General features: G+C 41.9%; 2 protein-coding genes across 8 annotated transcripts in view; one reads left to right on the top strand and one right to left on the bottom strand.

Annotated features, from left to right (window-relative positions):
* Nucleotides 1–7,641, top strand: part of LOC100883470 (uncharacterized) — a 22,320-nt gene extending 14,679 nt beyond the window's left edge. For both annotated transcript variants that reach the window (XM_012283934.2, XM_076541617.1), the window contains exon 4: nucleotides 5,071–7,641. In XM_012283934.2, the coding sequence (XP_012139324.2) occupies nucleotides 5,071–5,463 (393 nt within the window). In that variant the 3' untranslated portion in view covers nucleotides 5,464–7,641. The remainder of the gene's footprint in view (nucleotides 1–5,070) is intronic.
* On the bottom strand, nucleotides 7,170–21,520 carry LOC100875295 (muscle LIM protein 1). 6 transcript variants are annotated; one of them, XM_076541612.1, is made up of 9 exons: nucleotides 21,361–21,520; nucleotides 18,793–18,917; nucleotides 17,636–17,798; nucleotides 13,824–13,950; nucleotides 11,559–11,655; nucleotides 10,442–10,529; nucleotides 9,334–9,630; nucleotides 8,904–9,224; nucleotides 7,170–8,800 (listed from the first exon to the last, which is right to left on the bottom strand). In XM_076541612.1, exons 2-9 carry the CDS (start codon nucleotides 18,905–18,907, stop codon nucleotides 8,524–8,526), a joined length of 1,485 nt encoding a protein of 494 aa, XP_076397727.1. In that variant the 5' UTR covers nucleotides 18,908–18,917; nucleotides 21,361–21,520; the 3' UTR covers nucleotides 7,170–8,523. The 6 variants fall into 6 exon arrangements, with proteins under 6 accessions (XP_076397727.1, XP_003702737.1, XP_076397729.1 ...); XM_003702689.3 differs by lacking the exons at nucleotides 10,442–10,529; nucleotides 11,559–11,655 and adding exons at nucleotides 10,630–10,714; nucleotides 11,112–11,208; XM_076541614.1 differs by lacking the exon at nucleotides 21,361–21,520 and adding an exon at nucleotides 21,175–21,198.

The raw sequence follows: 21,520 nt of genomic DNA, 5'->3' as shown, positions 1-21,520 counted from the left end.
ATTCACTGTCACTTCCGAGTCCAATTCACTGACCACTCTAAATAATTCTACTTCTTTAAAACATTTGTGAACACCTAACTGCATCTATTCTCAAAAAGATATATTTGTGAATATAAGAGACATGCATGTATCACACATATAACTATCAACATAAGTTACGTATATTTCTCATATGATTGTTAGTAAATCATAAATAAATGGTGCACATATTTTTAATGCAATAGGTGTGTATTTCTAATAAATGAACGTATAAATTCATATACATATGTGTAGCATACATAGTAGTGTACATATGAATACTTATATACAGTAGTATGCATGGTAGTACACATATGTATATATACATACAGTAGTATGCATTGTAGTATACATATATGCACATACATACAGTAGTATGCATTGTAGTATACATATATGCACATACATACAGTAGTATGAATAGAAGCACACATATGTATATGTCCATACAGTAGTATACATAATAGTATTCATATGTATACACACATACAGTAGTATGCATTGTAGTATACATATGTGCACATACATACAGTAGTATGAATAGAAGCACACATATGTATATGTCCATACAGTAGTATACATAATAGTATTCATATGTATACACACATACAGCAGTATGCATTGTAGTATACATATGTGCACATACATACAGTAGTATGAATAGAAGCACACATATGTATATGTCCATACAGTAGTATACATAATAGTATTCATATGTATACACACATACAGTAGTATGCATTGTAGTATACATATGTGCACATACATACAGTAGTATGAATAGAAGTACACATATGAATATGTCCATACAGAAGTACACATAGTAGTACACACATGTATGCATACATACAGTAGTATGAATAGAAGCACACATATGAATATGTCCATACAGAAGTGCACATAGTAATACACATATGTATGCATACATACAGTAGTATGAATAGAAGCACACATATGAATATGTCCATACAGAAGTACACATAGTAGTACACATATGTATGCATACATACAGTAGTATGAATAAAAGTACACATATGAATATGTCCATACAGAAGTACACATATGTATGCATACATACAGTAGTATGAATAGAAGCACACATATGTATATGTCCATATTGAAGTACACATAGTAGTACACATATGTATGCATACATACAGTAGTATGAATAGAAGCACACATATGTATATGTCCATACAGAAGTGCACATAGTAGTACACATATGTATGCACACATACAGTAGTATGAATAAAAGTACTCCCACAACATAAAAATATAAATTAACAACATTCTTAAATATCTCCAAATATACAGCAAAAATAAATTTTCTAAACCTACCCCATAACCCAGGGTGAATTTTCTCCAACTCACCAACTTATCACAAAAATAGCGAGACGCAGGTGAATCCGAAGTATACGAGATTCACACAGTAGCCTAAGGGTGGAACAATTCAAGAAATCCTTGGTTAACTGGTTCAGAAGGAGGAAATCAGAGCGGGTCCAAAGCGTGTGGGGTTAATCGAACGAGTAAATACGCAGCAGACTCATAGAATTCCTAATGATTCGTCCATAAGCTTGTAGGGTTTGCTCGCTATAAATGTTTGTACTGGCATAACAAATGTTCTACTTTCCCTGCTCTTCATTAACAAGGGGAATAATAAAGAGGAACACAGTCCGTCGGATGGCTTAAACTTTTGTTAATTCCCTAACATTTCACCTTTGTTTAAAAAATCTTTTCTGTTATATTCTCTTTGTTACTGATTTTAAGATCAGTTTAATTCTAAACAACATTTATCTCTCATTTAGGGATAACAGGGTTATCAGCACGTAAAGGGTTACACAAAGAAATTGTAAAAGGGGTGGTTTTTCATCACAAACACGAACCACAGTCAGCACTCAATTAAATAGGAAAATAGTTGAAAATTAACTTTCGTCGTTTCAAATTGAATAAAATTTTATTAAAGTTTCACTGACAGCCAACGAATATAATGAACGAAAAGAAAATTCACAGAAGCCGATTGGCAAAAGAGCCGGAGGCAACGAAGCGCGTGAAACGGTGCTTAAATATTTATCCAAAACGAGTCGGACATCTGTCGTCGTGGCTGGTCGCATTTTATTTAGGTGCACCGTATTTATTTAACATTAACGCCAGCGCGTAGCCTCCCTAATTCACGCCGTCGTCGTCGCCGTTGTCGTCGTGGTCCGTTCTGCAAACAACGGCACACATGCTACGGTCTCTTCGGGGTTTGGTCCGTGGCCAAATACGAATTATTACCGCTCTCCTCGTGTACACGTAGCTTCTGTCTGTATTACACAACTTTTTTTTCATCGTAGTCTCGTCATTTCGCTAAACTTTTAGGTTCTTTTATATTTTTTGCGAGATGTGATAGAAAATTGGTGTATGAGGTTAGGATTAGGGTTGGGTTAGGTTATTTAATGTATTGATCAGGTTGATGCGAGTTACTAAGTCAGTTGTAATTGATGGTTAATGAGAATTTGGGATTTTGGGATTTTGGAATTTTGGGATTTTGAGAATTTGGGATTTTGGAAATTTGGGAATTTGGGAATTTGGGATTTTAGAAATTTGGGATTTTGGGAATTTGGGATTTTGGAAATTTGGGAATTTGGAAATTTGGGATTTTGGAAATTTGGGATTTTGGAAATTTGGGATTTTAGAAATTTGGGATTTTGGAAATTTGGAATTTTAGAAATTTGGGATTTTGGGAATTTGGGATTTTGAGAATGTGGGATTTTGAGAATTTGGGATTTAGAGAATTTGGGATTTTGGGAATTTGGGATTTTAGAAATTTGGGATTTTGGAAACTTGGAATTTTAGAAATTTGGGATTTTGGAAATTTGGGAATTTGAGAATTTGGGATTTTGGAAACTTGGAATTTTGGAAATTTGGAATTTTAGAAATTTGGGATTTTGGGGATTTGGGATTTTGAGAATGTGGGATTTTGAGAATTTGGGATTTTGGAAATTTGGGATTTTGGAAACTTGGAATTTTAGAAATTTGGGAATTTGAGAATTTGGGAATTTGAGAATTTGGGATTTAGAGAATTTGGGATTTTAGAAATTTGGGATTTTGGGAATTTGGGATTTTAGAAATTTGGGATTTTGTGAATTTGGGATTTTAGAAATTTGGGATTTTGGAAACTTGGAATTTTGGAAATTTGGGAATTTGAGAATCTGGTAATTTGAGAGTTTGGGAATTTAAGCACATGGAAACTAGGGAATTCAGAAATCTGTAAATTTAGAGACTTGAGAATTTAGAAATTTGGTAATTTGCACTGAAGCCCTCGAAAATTCCCCAAACCCAAATATTGACAATCTCTCCAACCCTTCATTAGCCCTGTTACCCTTGATCATACACACCCTGAAAATTTCAGAGCCATAAGAAAATATTCATTAACGATATACCATGAATATGTAAGTTGTCCCGCTGATTTCCATGTATCCGTTCATCGGCGGCAGAGGGTTAAACCTCCCGGAAGTACAAGCGACAAAAAAGTATCAGTAGAATCTTCAAACACGCTCAACTCGTTCAAATTTCTCGAACGACGTTCTCGTTCAGCGGCAGCTGATAAAAATCCAATAGCAGTGTTTGCCGTCCGGAAAGGGCAATCACGTTCATCATGGTGTCCCGCGCCCCTGACTCTCTGATCCACCCCTTTCCCCCTCCACCGAGTCCCTGCCAGTCAGCCTCGTGCTAGGGATTCCGAACGTAGCCGCCCCTGGAAAATCTAGGGGTGGGATCCACGTGCACACGCGTCGAGAAGCGAACGAGGGAGGGAGACCGAGGGGATGCTGGAGAGAGGGTGGCTTTGCTGGTCAGATAAACGGTAAAGCAAATAAATCCGCTACTTTAACATGCAGGTCACCGCCGCTTTCCGTTTATTTTATTCGTTAAATATTTCATTTGGCCAACTAGAGCCAATTACGAGCGCCGCCTGACGAGCGAAGTGACCAGACACGCGCGCTGTCTCTCTATATCGCTCTCTTACTCGTCATACGTTTGTTGTGGAAAGATTTTATGGAAAAACCTTTTTTATCGTCGATCTGATTTTATTCGATAACTTTCGTAATATTGTTACAAATATTATATATGCTTAACAAATTGATAGAGGTTTCTTGCAATATTGTGTTACTTGTATGATAATAATATACTGAACATTATAATATAATAATTTATGAGCAAACATATTGTTATTCATTATATCGTTACGTGTTAGGTCCTCTTTTTAACTGTCCGCTTTATATCTGACCACTTTATGTCTGACCGCTTTATATCTGACCGTTTTACATCTGATCGCTTTATATCTGACCGTTTTATACCGACCCGTTATATTGTTACGTGTTAGGTCCCTTTCGTATCTGACCGCTTTATATCTGACCATTTTATGTCTGGCCGCTTTATATCTGACCGCTTTATGTCTGACCGCTTTACTGACCACTTCATATTTGACCGTCTTATACCGACCCGTTATACTGTTACGTGTTAGGTCCCTTTTGTATCTGGCCGCTTTACATCTGACCGCTTTATATCTGACCGCATCACATCTGACCGCTTTATATCTGACCGTTTTATATCTGATCACTTTATATCTGACCTTTTTATACCGACTCGTTATATCGTTACGTGTTAGGTCCCTTTCGTATCTGACCGCTTTATATCTGACCATTTGATGTCTGGCCGCTTTATATCTGACCGCTTTATGTCTGACCGCTTTATATCTGACCACTTCATATCTGACCGTCTTATACTGACCCGTTATACTGTTACGTGTTAGGTTCCTTTTTTATCTGGCCGCTTTACATCTGACCGCTTTATATCTGACCGCATTATATCTGACCGCTTTATATCTGACCGCTTCATATCTAACCGTCTTATACCGGCCGCTCCACATAAGTACTTCATGCGTACCAATACAAACCTAACCAATTCAGTTAAATTTGAATACCCTTCCTATAACAGTTAGACTGTTAGTCATCTTGGCAAAATAACTATGCTCTACAAAAGAGCATTCGTTAACCGGAATACTGTTTGCAGGTATGGTTCCAGAACCGCCGCGCAAAGTTCCGCAAGCAAGAGAGGCTCGCCCAGCAGAAGTCGAGCTCGCAGAGCGGCATCGGTGTGGACAGCGGAGCATCGAGCCCCGTCGCGGGCAACGTGAAAGCGGAGGGTCGTTCTCCGAGAAGTCCAGCGACGCCACCAGGCAGCTCCAACAGCGTACTCTCCTCGAACGAAGTGAAACCGATCGCGAATCCGAACTTGGTCAGCGTGAAGCACTCGAGCGACACCTCCGCAGAAGGAACCTCGCCGAACACCCGAGGAAGCAATGGCGGCGGAGGAACATGGGGCTCCTGTAGCCCCAGGCCCTTCTCCGCGTTACCGCCGTACTTGCTCGACCCGCTACCGCTGAAAACCGCGAACCTGTACTAAGGCGATTCGAATGTCGTTCGAACAAGTTTCCGAACGTTTTGGACTGGTCTGATTTCGAAGTGGTTCGAAGTGAGGCAGTTGGAAATTCGCGGTGAGTGTTGGTGACGACGATAATCCATCCCAGCAGAATCGTGTAAATATAGAGAATATCGTGTGCTGTTCAGAGGATGTCGAGGCCGTTCATGGTGCAATTGTGATGGAGAAAACCACGATTAGGTTATTTCTTTTCCCGTTACGAGAGTTAGCGATTCATGATTTACTGAACTGAATTTAGTAGTCCTTAAGCGAACGGCCTCGAAACGCGCTCGAAAATAGATGCTGATATCTGTGTACCGTCCTAATTCCTCACTGATTAATTAAACAGTGTCCAGCCACCAAGTTACAGAGACGTTTAAAAACAAAACTAGCAGTCCCCGGAGTTGCAATTAACAACTCCTTAGATGGACTTACGTCTCGCACTCGATGTCACTTGCAATCGTGCGATTATTGTGTGTGAACGATTCTATCGCTATAGATCGTACGATGCTGATCACATAACAATTGTGGACATAACACAAGCTCCACACAATTGTAGAGCTAGCGAACACAGTGACATCATGTATGGGAAGTACGTTCCATCTTTAACGGTTAAGGTTTTGATTTTGGACGTCTTGGACAGTTTGCGTGACGAGGGAACCGTTTACGGGACTCTGAACAGCGTCGTTCGTGGATAAGTGTATCGAGGACCGGCGCCTGTACAGTTGTTGCTATAAATATAGAATATTAGTGTTTTACACCGTAACTAGTACTTACCGTCGAACGGGAACAAGTTCCCATTCGTCCAGCCAAGACAAAGACGATGTAGCTCCGACGTATCATTGTCCATTCACAGTATACATAAATCCACAGAATTATCCATTAGCGTGTAAGGATTTATTAAGGTCCATGTAAGGCCGCGTACACGTCGAACGAAGAGTGCAGGTGCCACCTTTGTGAGTGACGGGAATTTGGAATGGGGGTCTTCGACATTTGGAGAAGTTTGCGAGTGTGGGATTTAGGAGTTGTGGGAATTTGGGATTTGGAGGTTTAGGAATTTCGAGATTTGAAAGTTGCGATTCAGGAGTCAAGAGTTAAGAATTGGGGACTCAGAAGTGGGATGCTTGGAAGTTGGGGGTTTCAGAGTTAGGATATATGGAAGGAGCTTAGGACTTAGGACGTTTGCGAGTTTGTTGGGGGACTTGGAGATTAAGAAATTTGGGATTTGACTTAGGCTGGGTATTAGAGAATTGGACACTTAAGATTTGAGGACTTGGTATTTGAGAATTTGGGTATTTAAGGATTTGAGGACTTGGTATTTGAGAATTTGCGGAGAAGTTTGAAGGCTTTGAAAATTGGAGAATTTGAACATTTGGAAAATGGAGATTTAGAAATTTACAAGTTTGAGAGTATTTGGGAAATTTATCATTTTAGAGGGAACCTAGGTGGCGCTAGTAGCTTCGGCAAATTCGTTACGCGTGTACGCGGCTTAAGTTAGTCGCAGACATGAGTGTGATGGTAAGAAAGTAACCGAAGGAGAATAAACTGGAAGTAAAGGCCGTTCCTGAATGTCGAAGGAAAACTTATCGCAATTGGTCGATCGCGAAGTTAATCCTTAAACCGACAAAATGTAATATCGATCGTTTAATCTTTAAGTGGTCGCCTCGGGGATCGAATGAACACAGGGGGTCTGGCGTTCTAGAAATCGAGAAATGATATTTATTTTCCACAACAGTCGCCGATGGCGCGTTGTACATCGTCAACGTACGCGCGGCTACTTAAAGATTAATGTTCTGTTACGTTATATTGCGCCGACGCTACGAAAGCTTCCGGTTTAAGGGTTAGAACCTAACTCGCACGTTCTCTCTCTCTCTCTCTCTATGTGTGTGTGTGTATGCGCCGTCGATATTGAAACTATTTTTATATAGTAAATGCTTCGGGCGATTGCTGAGCGCGCGAGGCGCATCATTTGCATCAATTTAATTCCCGAACGATGACTTTTCCTTCGACGCGTCTTCGATCTGACAAATGGAATGTCGAGTGCCGTCGAGACACGATGTTCGTCGCTTCCCTTTTCAAACACAGGTCCACAACCCAGCCCCAACCCATAGCCCACAATTTTTCCGTTCGTTCCTTTTCGAAATATACATTTATTGAAAATAATCGTTCATTTTTTTGTTTTATTCGTCGTCGTTACATCGTTGCTCCTGATCGCGTTTCGAGCAGCGACGAGCCGATGATCGCTTCGAGGTTCGTTCGAGGTTAACAAATTTTGAAACGTCTCGGAAGCCTTGAATCTTCAGAACGCAAGATAATGTTTCAAGACTTCGAAGACTATCGAATTGTTTCAGGCTATTCAAATTTCTCAGTGCTCTTCATCGAATCAAAGTGATGGAAAAGTCAACAGTGATCGAATTATCAGAAATTGCCCATTATTCTCCATTTGTACTTTGCGTTGTTCGCGTTCCCCTGATCCCTGGGACATAAAAAGATCTTTCATCTCGCTTCAACAATACGGTACAGTTCCACGTCAAAGCGTAGCGCCATCGCATCAGAGATTAACCTTCCTAGTTTTGGCGGGAAAGCGCTACATTTTGGCGGGAACAGTCCCAGAATCGAGGTGTACAAGATCCAGGGTCCAGGGGATCGCGAACACGCGTTTCGCGGACAGTCGGCATAGAAAAGTAACAAAAATCAATTTGTCACTCGTTTCACGATCGTGGATCGTGATCGGTTTGCGTCTCGGTCGTTGGCGCGCACGCGTTTCCGGATCGGTGTTGCGCGCTATGGTCGTTCAGCGAAAAGAGAAACGAATGTTATCCATTGTACGGAGCAGCGTGTTTTCTTCGTGGTCTCGGTGTTAGTCGAGGAAGTCAGGCGCCTATACATATACAATTATGGCGATGCGCGCGAACGAACGATCGGTCATGTAACGGTTTGCCCGCCGTTCGTTTGCGCGCACGCGTGTCCGGATATAATTTAGCTTTTGCGTTTATATTTATATTCGTATATATATATATGAGACTGGTTCGCGAGGGTGGTCGATTAGGCCATCGTCAGGGTGCCCGCGCCCATGCCGAATCCTACGCCCTTGGGCCCGAAATTTCGGTTGTAACAACCGCGACAGTAGATGTCCCCGTCCGGACCGTCGTTCAGGTTCGTGGAGTCTAACGAACGATGGCACGCGCCGCAGCTGAAGCAACGCTTGTGCCACACGCGGTTCTTCGAGATCATCTGCTCGGCGGCGTACACCGGGTATCCGCAGCGCGCGCAACCGTGCCCGTCGTTCCGCTTCTGGCCGACTTGGGGCTTCGCGTCGATGCTGCAACAAACCACATCATTACCCTCGTATCTAGACCTGGCCAGCTTCACAATTAACTATAAGGCAATTCACAAATGGTCAGATTCTTAAAGCGATTACTTACTATGAAGGAGCGTGTTCTGAGTCCGTCGAAACAAGAGTCGGTTTATGGCCGAATCCGAAACCTTTGGGTCCGAACAATTTACTATAGCAGGACCGACAGTGGATCTCCTTGTCGGGGCCGTCGCAGGCAAGCATGGAGTCCAGTGGTCGGTGGCATTCTGCGCAGTTGAAGCACTTCTTGTGCCACATGGTGCCTTTGGCGAGCTGTTGCTCAGCGGCGAACACCATACCACCGCAACGGGGGCATCCTTGTCCGGCGGGTGCCTTGATCGAGGTCGTGTCGGGATTGTAGAATGGTCGGCTGGCCGAGATTTCTTCCTCCCTAAACGAAAACACCATTTTGATTCTCCTTGCTAGATTTCAACCTTGACTCTCCTTGCTAACTTTAAGAAGCTTAGGACTTCTTTAGGGAGGATCTGAGTTTTACTCACGTTAAGCCGTCAGTTTGCAGGAATCCTGATCCACATGCGAATCCGTATCCGTGCGGTCCCCATTTCTTTCCGTAGCAGGTCTTGCAGTAGACATCTTTGTCAGGACCGTCGCAGGCGATGATGGAGTCGAGGGTTTTGGTGCAGTCGCGACACTTGTAGCACTTCCTGTGCCACTCGCGACCCTTTGCCAGCACTTGTTCGGCGGCAAACACAACGCCGCCACAGCGTGGACAACCCTTGCCTGGTGGGGCCTTGATTATGGCGGTGTCGATCACGGTCGTACGAGGAGCGGCGTCGCTGCATTCGAAAGGCTAACCTTATCCTTCCGTTCTTTCGATCTTCAAAAGTCATCCAATTTCGAGTCACTCGAATAATTCGGATTCGAGTGACTCGATTGGGAAGGCACACTTCTCAAAAAACAAACTGTTATATCAAAATGCATTCAAGGAATGAGATACAAAGGGCAAGTTAATAATTTTAGATTATTCTCTGCGGACAATTTTTTACTTACCGGGCGAACATTTTTTTTATAACAATTATCCGCAGAGATCCGCATGCAACAGTTTAAACAGGATTGCAGAAGGATCAAACTCGGAAATAACTCTTAAATTTCTTTGGGAAATCTTTTGGTAAGTGAAGATATTAAGGTGAAATAATTAATCAGAATTAGTAACTCGACACTCTGAAGCGATTGAATTGCTGAAAGAGAGTAGTGGGGGTGAGTAATAGCGCAAAGCGTTAAGGCGTCGACTCGTGTGTACAGTAGAACGTCAATACCTACGAATCCTCTTTACCGATGGTCGGCAATCGAAAAGAAATTATTGACGTTCTACTGTACACGTGTGTAGAGACACAACCATTCGTTCGTACTTTCATTCATGGAATTTCTCATCGCGGTTAAACGGAGCTCATATCCTTGGCTCTTTACGGTGTTGGAAATGAGTTCGACGAAAAAAATCGTATAACGAAAATTAGTCGGAAGGGTAGTATAGTCTCCGTCGATACAGCGAGTTCGTAAATCTTTCCTTAGACTTTTATCCACGCTGTATACAGACGGGGACTATACAAACACACATGGCGAATAACGGAGTAGCATATGGGGTCGTACCCCTCGTCCTCAATATCGCACTGCAGCCCGATCCACATAACCCCAGCATGGCCAATGCCTCGCGGACCGAATTTCTTCGGATAGCAAGCTGTTAAGCAGACAAGCGCATCATATTATAGTGAGAGAGTGTGGAAGCCGAGGCGGGTTATCTCTCGCGTTCCCGTCTCAGTTCGGCTCTGAAAACCCACCCATTGGCGTAGCAGTCGCTTTGTAGGGCGCCACCACCCTGGCCGTAGCCATAACCCTTCGGTCCGAATCTCTTTCCGTAGCATACTGCAGAGAACATCGGTTAAAGGTATCTGGTCGTTTTGGCCTGGTTGCCTGACGTCTACGCGGGACATCACGTCTCTGGACATGTTCCTTGCTCCTCATAACTTTATAATTCAATTTGACAAGTGAAAGTTTTGAAAATCGTGTGGCTCTAGCCCTTTAGCTCTTGACAGATGGCGCCTCTAGACAGAGAAGCTGGTCCACATAACCTCTTTAAATATATTAAATATCAATAACAAGACATATTGTTGAATTCCAACGTTTTATCACGTGTAATTCTCAAAACTTTGCAGCTCGTTTTAATAACAGTTGTTTTAAAATAGTTCTGTTTTCAACTTTGGTGGATGCTGACGAACACGTCCAGTACGCAGTGTCCGCTCTACAATCCCGATATCCTCACCTTTGCAGTAGATGTCCTTATCAGGACCTTCGCAGCAGTTGACGGAATCTAATCTCTTGGAGCAGTTGGCACATTTAAAACATTCCCTGTGCCATTGCTGCGTGGGAGACAAAGGGACGAGTGTTAGTCACCATTCGGATTCTAACGAGTCTTACGTTCTATACACATAGTTATTCCCAGGTTCATTTTTCTCAAGTGCACTCTAGTAAAAAAGATTGCCTGTAGACCTACGGATAAAATGGGACGAGGGCCGAGATTCGAAATAACAAAAATAAATTGAGGAACTTAACCCTTACGATCCAGGTTTTGGATAATTTGTAGAACACTTTGCGCCAGTGTGTATTTCTTTCTTTCTCTGGACGGACAAATAGTGTTAACCACGATCACGAGAGGGGAATACAAATCCGGGGAAAGTAGAGAGAGTGTTTGGATTGCAAAAAGAGATACCTCGACAATATATTTCGCGATCGGGACCATCGCAATGAAGCGTCGAGTCCAGAGACCGGTGACAGACTTTGCACTTGTAGCATGACTTATGGTAAGCCTAATCACAAGAAGCAGGAATAACCATGGTGTGCCCGGCAACAGGCGAATTCTTCTCGCGTAATCGATCGATCTGCAAAGGGTCTTGGTGCCGCGACCCATATACCGAGTGTCCCTTTCAAATCTCTGCGAATAACTTCATCAACTTTCAACTGAATTAATTTTATAGAAACATAATATATTTATAGTTTCTCCATCTAATTTAATTTTGTCGATCGATTCGAAGGGGACGCCCGGTATACTCCGCTAGAGTTCATCGAACTTTTGATCTTGAAAATCAAAGATCACGGCGATATACTGAAAAAATGGCTCGTCACGTCTTGGGGTCATTCCAATTGGCCGGTGTCCGTAATATTACGTCAAGCATAATGGCTCTCAGACTTCATATTTTCAGATTTATCGCGCACCAAATTATCTTCAGTTTAAAATTAACCTCACAATTGCGCTGATCGTCAAACATCTTCAACAAGTATCCCAAAGTCTCTCGAAGATACTTTCCGAGTTCATTTCAGTGAGATGAATCATCCAGAAGCTATACATCTTTGAGCTTCCATTGGTCGTCAAGACAGATTGGCAGCGGCCTAAGAAGGGCAATTAGCCTCCATCGGTTTAATCCTCGAACACGATACCCGGTTCCAAGTTATTTTCCAACATCGAAGCATGTCCACTCGGCCAGTTGGCTCGTCGCCAAGCTCTATAAAGACAGAAAAGTTTCTGGGCCGGCACCAACGGCAACAAGCTCGCACCGCTCATTCTCCACTCCGACGTTTTTTTCCCTCACATTGTTATGAAATGTACCAGTTTCGTCATACGGCAAGATTACGGAGGATACTTTACAGTCCATGAGCCATTGGCAACGTGTCAGCCAGGTGGTCCGGTCAATTTTAGCATCGAATTACGCCAGGCCACCCTCGTATTCGCTTTCACTCCTTTGAAAACAGCCTTGATCGATTTGACATAACTGCGTTTGATGTTATTTTGTGGTACATTCGTACAGTTCTGCAGTACTCGCTGTACAGTTGGAGAATGTAGTTTTTGGTATAGTTGGAAGTACATCATACAGCTGGGTTTGGAGATGTACATTAGTATAATTGGGTTTGAAGATTTGGTGTGTTCGTTTGATGTATTGTGGGTGCAGTTGGATTTGGACATGTACCTTCGTGTAATTGGGTTTGAAGATGTATGTTGGTTTGATGCATTGTGGGTGCAGTTGGGTTTGGAGATGTATGTTGGTCTGATGCATTGTGGATGCAGTTGGGTTTGGAAATGTATGTCGGTATGATGCATTGTGGGTGCAGTTGGGTTTGGAGATGTATGTTGGTGTGATGTATTGTGGATGCACTTGGGTTTGGAGATGTACCTTCGTGTAATTGGGTTTGAAGATGTGGTATGTTGGTTTGATGCATTGTGGGTGCAGTTGGGTTTGGAGATGTATGTCGGTATGATGCATTATGGGTGCAGTTGGGTTTGAAGATGTATGTTGGTGTGATGTATTGTGGGTACAGTTGGATTTGGAAATGTACCTTCGTGTAATTGGGTTTGAAGATGTGGTATGTTGGTTTGATGCATTGTGGATGCACTTGGGTTTGGAGATATACCTTGGTATAATTAGGTTTGAAGATGTATGTTATTATGATTAAGTTTGAAGATGTGGTACGTTGATATAACTAGGTTCGAAGATGTGGTACGTTAATATAACTAAGTTTAGAGATTGGTACAATTGATTTGATCGTGTCTATAGATTTAGAGACACAGTACAATAGTGTACTTGACTTCATGTCCCTTTAGTTATGAAGATATCTTGAATTGCTACCACCAAATTCATACATGTATCACAAGCAGAGCCCAGCTTAATTGAACCCTGCTCTACCAGTCTTCTTTTAAGCTGTACTTCAACAGCAACGTAACCAGCCATTTTATTTCAGTCTTCCAAAACGTCGACGGATAAGATTAGCCATGAGTAATCGCTATATCGGAGAAAATTCGAGCTACCGTTTTAATAATTAATAACCCGAATATTTCGTAACTCGAAGTATCAGGTTTCCGGGACGAAAATAAGAGCCGGCCATCTCCCGATGACGTAAGACATTGTTCTCCGCGGAATTATCGCGGCACCAAGGTGTAACGCTAGCGCAACGAGAAAGAAAGTATTTTGAGATGTAAACTCACCCTTCCTCGAGCCAGCATCTGCTCGGCCGCGTACACGTATCCTCCGCATCGAGGGCAACCCTCTCCTTCCGGTGCCTTCGCGATGGCTCGTGGCTCCAGAACGGCGTTTGATCCTCTCGAAAGTTCCCTAAAAATGCGTCCTTTGTAGAGATCGTCGTTGGTTGTTTGGTTAGCGTGTGTGGTCGAACTGCTAGGGACTCCCAGCAGCCGTGAACCACAGCCCCATTCAAATGACCCGATACATGGTGCGGTTTGACTAGTTAAATTTGACTGGTTAAATTTGTTTGAGGCCTTCGGTAGGTTTCTTTGAGAGACTTCTGAACTGGTGTTACAGGTTAAGTTAGGACTCAGGGTTATTTTTGTGTTCCTTCAAAAATTTCCGAAGCGATCTCTAACTACAAAAATGCCCACAAGTGGAAACAGTATCCTCGAACAAACTTAACCTCAAAAAAATGGTTACGAAGAGGCCGTAGGACACGGAGGGCTGGGAATCACCAGGGACCAAGCGGATAAGACAGAATAAAAATGAAAGAAAAAAAAACACCACTGCAAAAAAAGAAGAAGGAAAGTCGAGCGGCGAACACGAACGAGGCGGGACACTCGAAACCCGTTTCTACGATCGGTTCACCGTTCGAAAAAAAACGATAACCAGAAACCCGTCACAGAAATAACAACCCGGCGATTAGCGTGTTAGGCACATGTTAGTATTAGGTTAGTATCCCCCTTTCCCCTTTGCAACCACGCAAAAGTGGCTTCCGCCGAGCCCCGAGAGGAGAGCCAAGAAGCGGATCACGTGTGTGTGTGTATGTGTGCGTGTGTGTGTGCATGTACGAAAACTAAACAATAATACACGTTTACTCGAAAGAAAATAAAAGAAACAAGTGAGGACAGAGCGTGAGGGAGGGTGGGACACATGGGAGCTGGCCACATGTGTGTCTGTGATAACGGTATGACGATATAGCGTGGTCGTAAAATTACTCAGCCGATTCGAGCAGAAGGCGCGATATTCAAGAATTTTTAGAAAATAAGAACGTTCGAAAATAATCCTTCGGAACTTGTTTCGTTCCAAATCTTCGAACTTTCATTTGATTCTAAAATTTTCTAAAGTCCTTACACATGTTTTCATTCTTAATATGTAAAATTTCAGAAGTTATAAATTTTTAAATTTTAAGATTTCTCCCTAATTTTATAAGAGCGCCCCTTATAACTCAGCGTATATTATTCGTGATCTTACAATTGCACCAAGTTTGAACGAAATGTAAATGTGCCGTAACGATTTCACGCGAGAATTTACGACCTCGCTATACCCCGACCGAGTACACAGGGCGGTAACGGAACAAGCCAGGGAAGAAAGTGTAGAAAGAAAGAAAGTCTCGTTACAAAAAAGTAGGTGCGGTAGCCAATTGAAATAAAAAGAAAAAGAGACCGATCGTGGAAGCCTGACAGACAAAAGCTTCTACTCATCTACGTAATTCATTTCTACACGAAGCGAGCGTACTAAACAATCCTAACAAGCACCCAACGAGTTAACGTGTTAGCAAGGTTAGGAGGTTACGTGTGTGTATCGATAAGAAAAATAAATAAAAGGTACGAGAGGCCGTGCAGGTGTGCGGATCGATAAATCGTATAGAGAGAGAGTGATGGAGACTACAAAAAAAAAATATTGAAAAAAACGAATGAAGAAATAAGCTCGTTTCTTTGGTTCATGAGAAGAAGGCGAAAGAAGAGACATAGGCAGAGATAGACAGAGAGAGGCGGAATCAGACTCGGTGCTCACCATTTTGATTTTGTTACTCGATAATTCCCTTTATCACGAGGGGTGCGCGCAGGCTCGTGATAAAGCGACAACATATATTGTTCAATGGGCCTCCGGTTGGCTCGCACTCGACGGGGCTGGCGGGGGTAGTTTAAGGTACATATATATGTTCTTTTTTATCTTTGTCGTGCTTTCTTTCTTTAAAGGGGTCCAGGGTACGGGGAAACTGGGTTAACGGACAGCCTGGCAGGTTCATCCATGAACCTTGGGTGCTTGGTACTCCTTTCCGTTTTGCGACGCCAGGCCGAAATTTCGTGCACTCTTTTCTATTATTCTCTGTTTTCTATTCCTTTTTTCTTCTTTTTTTGGGTTATAGAGATTTATATACATAACTACGGGTACGTACACCGGTGCACAACGTGTTCGATAGACTTCACCAGTAAATTCCGTAAATTTCAATTAACCCCCTTTTCCAAATGGGAACGTTATACCCACGAATCTCCACGGAAGATCTCACACTTGAATTACGAGACATTAGTTCTAACCTCAAAAATAACCGTAGGGAAATCGGAAAGATTGAGAAGAGTAAAGTGAGGTTATGGTCGAACACTTTCGTGCAGCCGTGTACATAACGAAGCAGGTTGTGTATGCACCTACAGTGGGTCAAAAATGTTTTCGACACAGTGGATCCATGGATCAAAATTTCTCATCTGTACCATATTATCGTACCATATTACCGTCAGCTTTGAATAGAAAAAGCTCGCGGAAAGACTACATAAGAAGACTACATACAAGATTACTACATACACAAGAATTTTAGGCAAGAACATTTTTGTCCGACCGTAAATGCGTTCGCAGCTCGCGAAGCATTGTCAATGAAGAACACCAGGATCCTTCTGTTTTTTTTTCTTTCCCTTTTTTCGTCTTTTAATGGCACTTATTACAGATGGTACAAATGATTCTATAAACTAGCGTAATATGTAATGTAATCGCATAAAGGAAACAAAAAGGAAAATAATCGTCAAGGAGAAACAAGTATATACATATGTATATATTCGCGGTGCGTGTGTATATATATGCATATACACGAAAAAAAAAGATTCGATCCGACACGGACAAAGAAAAACGGACAGAGAAAGGCAACGGAAAAGTAAAAAGAGAAGAAACAGAAACGGGGAGTTAAACGTGACAAAAAAAACGAGATAGACAGTCGAACTAGATTAAACACAGTTAATTATCATTATAATAAACGTCGTCGTCGTCGTCGTCGTAACATCATCATCATCATCATCACCATCACCATCATCGTTGTCGGTGCCGATGGACGACGAAAGGAAAGGTTATAGGTTAGGTTAAGGATACACAATACACAGAGATAGACTGCGCACTCTGCGAGGAGTTGGTTTCCGTTATGGCGGTGTACTCTACTGCGTGGAGCTCAAAAGGGGATTCAACTTTGGACAGGTTCGCCCCCAAGTACGAATAGGGAGCTCAGGAGTTTGCTTACGCCATATTTGCCCTGAAGACGGTACGAGTAATAGGATACTTTGAAAGGACCGTTGCTAGATTTTGCAGAACCCAGAAATTCCCGTATGAAACCACATTTAACCCCAGAGATATCTTAGGTTGCAGCTCCCCATAAGGGCGCCCAGTCTATCCGTACATGTCCGTGGGTTGAAATTCACGAAATAACAAACAGGTAATAAGAAAAGGTGAAATGCCGGCTCGTAGAGCCTCGAACGGGAACGGGGAACAGAAATTCCAAGACAGAAGAGGTTGGGATGTGGACAATTTACACGGTCGTAGTGTACACGTGCACGAAGATGCTCCACTCAGCAGGGCTGTTCCATCCGGTTCGTTCTTCAGGGCACGATTTGACAAGAAGAGGATCATGCTGTTGGATCTGTAGGCTGTCTGTTGATTCGACGGTCGATTTCGTTGGTCTAATTCATTCTCTTGGTTAACAGGGGACAGGGTCGGGGGTCGGGGATAAGGGGGTTTTTTTGAAGGGGTGCGGGTGAGAAGAGGAAGGATGGACGACGGCTGGTGCACTCACTCGCTACTTTTCAAGTGTTCGCCCTGATCCATGGACAGGCAACCAGCGCCACCACCGAAGCCGTATCCTTTAGGGCCGAACTTGCGACCGTGGCACACTTTGCAAAACAGCTCACCCTCGTGCTCGGAGCAGTTTGTCGAGTCGAGGAGTTTGCCGCACAGACCTGCAACAGACACACGGTTCTTTGGCTGCTGCCAGGGCAGGAAATATTTGTCTTCAAACCCGATTTATTACATTTCAGAGGAAGACCTGGATTTCAATCAACTTGATTCTTTTCGTTCAAACTTCGAGGCTAGGATAAGGTTAAGTTAGGTTAGGTTCATAATAACCCTTAACAATTAACCCTGAAGACTTTCAAGATTGCTCAGATATTCTCAAGTTTAATATAATTCATCTTCAAATTTCCATTTTAGATCGATCATTGAACATAAGACATTTATAACGTTAGATATTGTAGCACACTTATAGAACTCGAGTTAAAAATTGATAAAATCGTTCGAATTTTTTTAAGTACTTCAAATATTCGATTTCTATTTTAAGCGAAGGGAAATCTTTTGCGAGGGGTCGTTGCACCTTTAGCTTCGACGCTGTGGTTCCAATTGAACGCTGGCTAGCATACAAAACTAATTAAGGCCAAGACAAACCATCCGGGACTGGCATAAAATTTATTTATAGCGCCGTCTAAATTTAAAAATGGCCGATGGTGTTTTTGCGCAACGACTCGTGTCGCTTGCTACGTTCATTGTAGAATGGTTAATAAAATCATGTTGTGAGGTGGATTTAAGGATGTAGAGGATTAAATAGACCTTGTTGTTAGGTTAGGACACCACTGGTTTAGGGTCACTGTTAAGTTCCATTACAGTTTTGGTAAGTTAAGTTAAGGTTTCCGATATAGGGTTGGGTTAGAACCCACGTTGGGTATAGCCTAACCTAAGAAAACTGAACAACGTTCATATATAATTTTTAAAACTTGAAAATAACCTAATGAATATTATTACTAAGACACCTACTGAATTTGAAAAGTTAACAAAATTTGAAAAGAACGAACAGTGTACTTGAAAACATTTGCCATCTCTATCGAGTTATTCCATTGAATCATTCAAGAACATGTAATATGCTCTTCAGATAGACTGTAACATTGAAATGCAAACACTTACCACACTTGAAGCACATCTTGTGCCATTTCAGTCCTCCGGCAACTCGTTCTTCCGCGGCGTATACGGATTTGCCGCATTTGGGGCACTTAGGGTGCTCTACTGGTTTGAAAGGCATTTTGTTTTTACTGAAAAAGAAACAGAGAAAATTCTATTAATAATACGATCAAACAGTAACATTTCTCTTAATTTATTCTAGCGATGAATTTAAGATGACTCGACTGTCGACAAAATTCGATGCATTTCTATTCTTGCAAGCTTCTTCAGAATTTTCTCGAATTCCATCAATCATGGCTGTCCCATTCAGACCTCGTGAATGATCGCTAGTTAAAAATTTAAAGAATTCTCCCTCATCTACCGTTGGTGAATTAATTTAGGTTCAGTGAATTTTACATTGTGAACAAACTGAATCACTTATTCACTAACCTAACCTCTCCATATTAATTTAAAAATCGATCATGTACAGCGAAACATGAGCCATAAAATTCTTCAAGATAAATTACCAACTAGACTAGCCTAACACAAGGTCAAATTAATCAAAAATACAATTTAAAGAATTGTTTCAGACGGACATGAACGCACATCAAAAAAAAAAAAGATAAATAATTGACTCGGAATTTTGTTATGGCTGCAGGTGTATAAACAAGGATTAACATCTCAACAGCGATAATTCAACCTGCGATTACTTAATCGTACGAGGAACGTAAACAATTTCAGCCTCCGCCCTACTACCGGTAATCTATTTTCGTGACGGGTTTGAAGTCCGACATGTGTCGGTCACAAACACCAACAGGAAACCGGAGAAGCTGAAGAATTCGCGGCCAACTCGATTCACGAACTAGCTACAATAATTTTAATAAAAACCGTTCTGTAGATTCACAGAGGAGACAATGAACCCTTACTGCTAATTCTATCAGAACGTCAGATTCCTTGAATAATTCCTCTGTGAAAGTAAGAATAACGGGACTTAAATTATCCTTTGAAGGTTGAAGAGGAAATTCTACCGCATATGAATGAAGTGAAAATCGTGAAGCACAGAAAGGGGTTTAAGAAAAAAATTATAGTTAAAGCTAACCTAAAAACATTCAGAGCCTCATCCCCAAAAAATAGGTTGCTTAGATTCAATAAAGGTTTTGAAAAAAAATTGTAGTTAAATTAAAACTAACCTAAAAACATTCAGAGCTTCATCCCCAAAAAATAGGTTGCTTAGATTCAATAAAGGATTCGAAAAAAAATTCTAATTAACCTAAAAACATTCAGAGCTTCATCCCCAAAAAATAGGTTGCTTAGATTCAATAAAGGATTCGAAAAAAAATTGTAGTTAACCTAAAAACATTCAGAGCCTCATCCCCAAAAAATAGGTTGCTTAGATTCAATAAAGGATTCGAAAAAAAAAATGTAGTTAAATTAAAACAAACGCAAAAACATTCAGAGTCTTATCCCAAAATTAACGTAGTTTATCTTAAAAAATTTCATACAATCTTTCAGATAATTTTAAACGTCGATACCTATGATCTACCTATGTTAAATTATTTACAACTAACTTTCCCCAATCACGTGATACAACGCGAAACAACAACAGTAGCCATAAACAACGAGATACCTAACAGGGATGCACCTCTGCAGGAAGTTAAACTCTTTTGGAACAGTCTATAGCGGCACCGGTATTAGAGAGACTAGAGAGACTCGGAGAGAGCTGCAAGAGAGACGGAGGATTCTATATCCGTGCAGACGCGAGGCGGACCGCGAGGCCGTATTAGGGAAGGTGCTAGATTCTCCACAACGCGGTCGCCATTACCCCTACCTTCCAAACCTGCACATCCTCTGGGTTCTCTCAACCCATGCATATATTATTCCCAATCATTGTTTAATCAGAACATAGCAATGATCAAATTTAAATATAAAGTATGGGAAGGATTTATGCAAGTCTAGGTTCTAAACCCTCTTAGGATGAGACCCACCTCTGATATGAGGTCTATCAGACCTCCTACCGGACCTCCCTAAGTTTTCTTTTGACTTTCTCCACATGGTGAAAGGAACTGCGTTAAGTTGACTACTGATGCGATATGACAAGGGTCATACTGTCAAGGGTCACTGGGGCCTCTTTGATCTGATGCCTCCATTAATCCTCTTACGCTATTTCTTGTAATTTATTTTTTATTGTTTGCATAAAAAGTTTGGTACACCCCGTAAGAGAATACCATATATTCCGTAAGGGCTAACATAGAAGTGTAAAGTTAGGAAGCATTACATCACAAGCGGTACCGCGTGTGTACTAAATCGAGTCCGGCTCAGATTTCATGGGTTTTCTGCGAACGAATTCCACGCTATCGAAGTGATCAGATTTCCGAAACTCATAAAACCTCTAAAAGCCCACTCACTCACCAAAGTGTAATCAGAATCCGAAAAGCCACAAGCAAGTCTCACACTTGATAGCTAGAATTCAAAGACTTATGAAGATTTTCAGACTCGAAGAAAAGTTCTCAGACTTGATACTCCACCGTAAAAAAATTCGAAAGCGAATCCTGAGTAGCTGGGACAGATCGCGGACACTGGTGTGTTGGTACTCACCACCGTTATCGGTCGAAGTCACAGGTGAAAATGGAAACTCGGGTAGGAGACAGGCGTGACGATGAAAAAACACCGAGAAGCACTCTACACCGCACTAATACTGGATTCGAATGGCTGTTCACGCGTCGTGACCGTCCTAGTCATAGCCAGGGGTTTGCAC

This window comes from Megachile rotundata, chromosome 16, assembly GCF_050947335.1.
Source record: "Megachile rotundata isolate GNS110a chromosome 16, iyMegRotu1, whole genome shotgun sequence".
In the NCBI taxonomy this organism is placed as follows: Eukaryota; Metazoa; Arthropoda; class Insecta; order Hymenoptera; family Megachilidae; genus Megachile; species Megachile rotundata.
The sequence above is the reverse complement of the archived record's forward strand: the minus strand, read 5'-3'. Positions and strand labels throughout refer to the sequence as shown.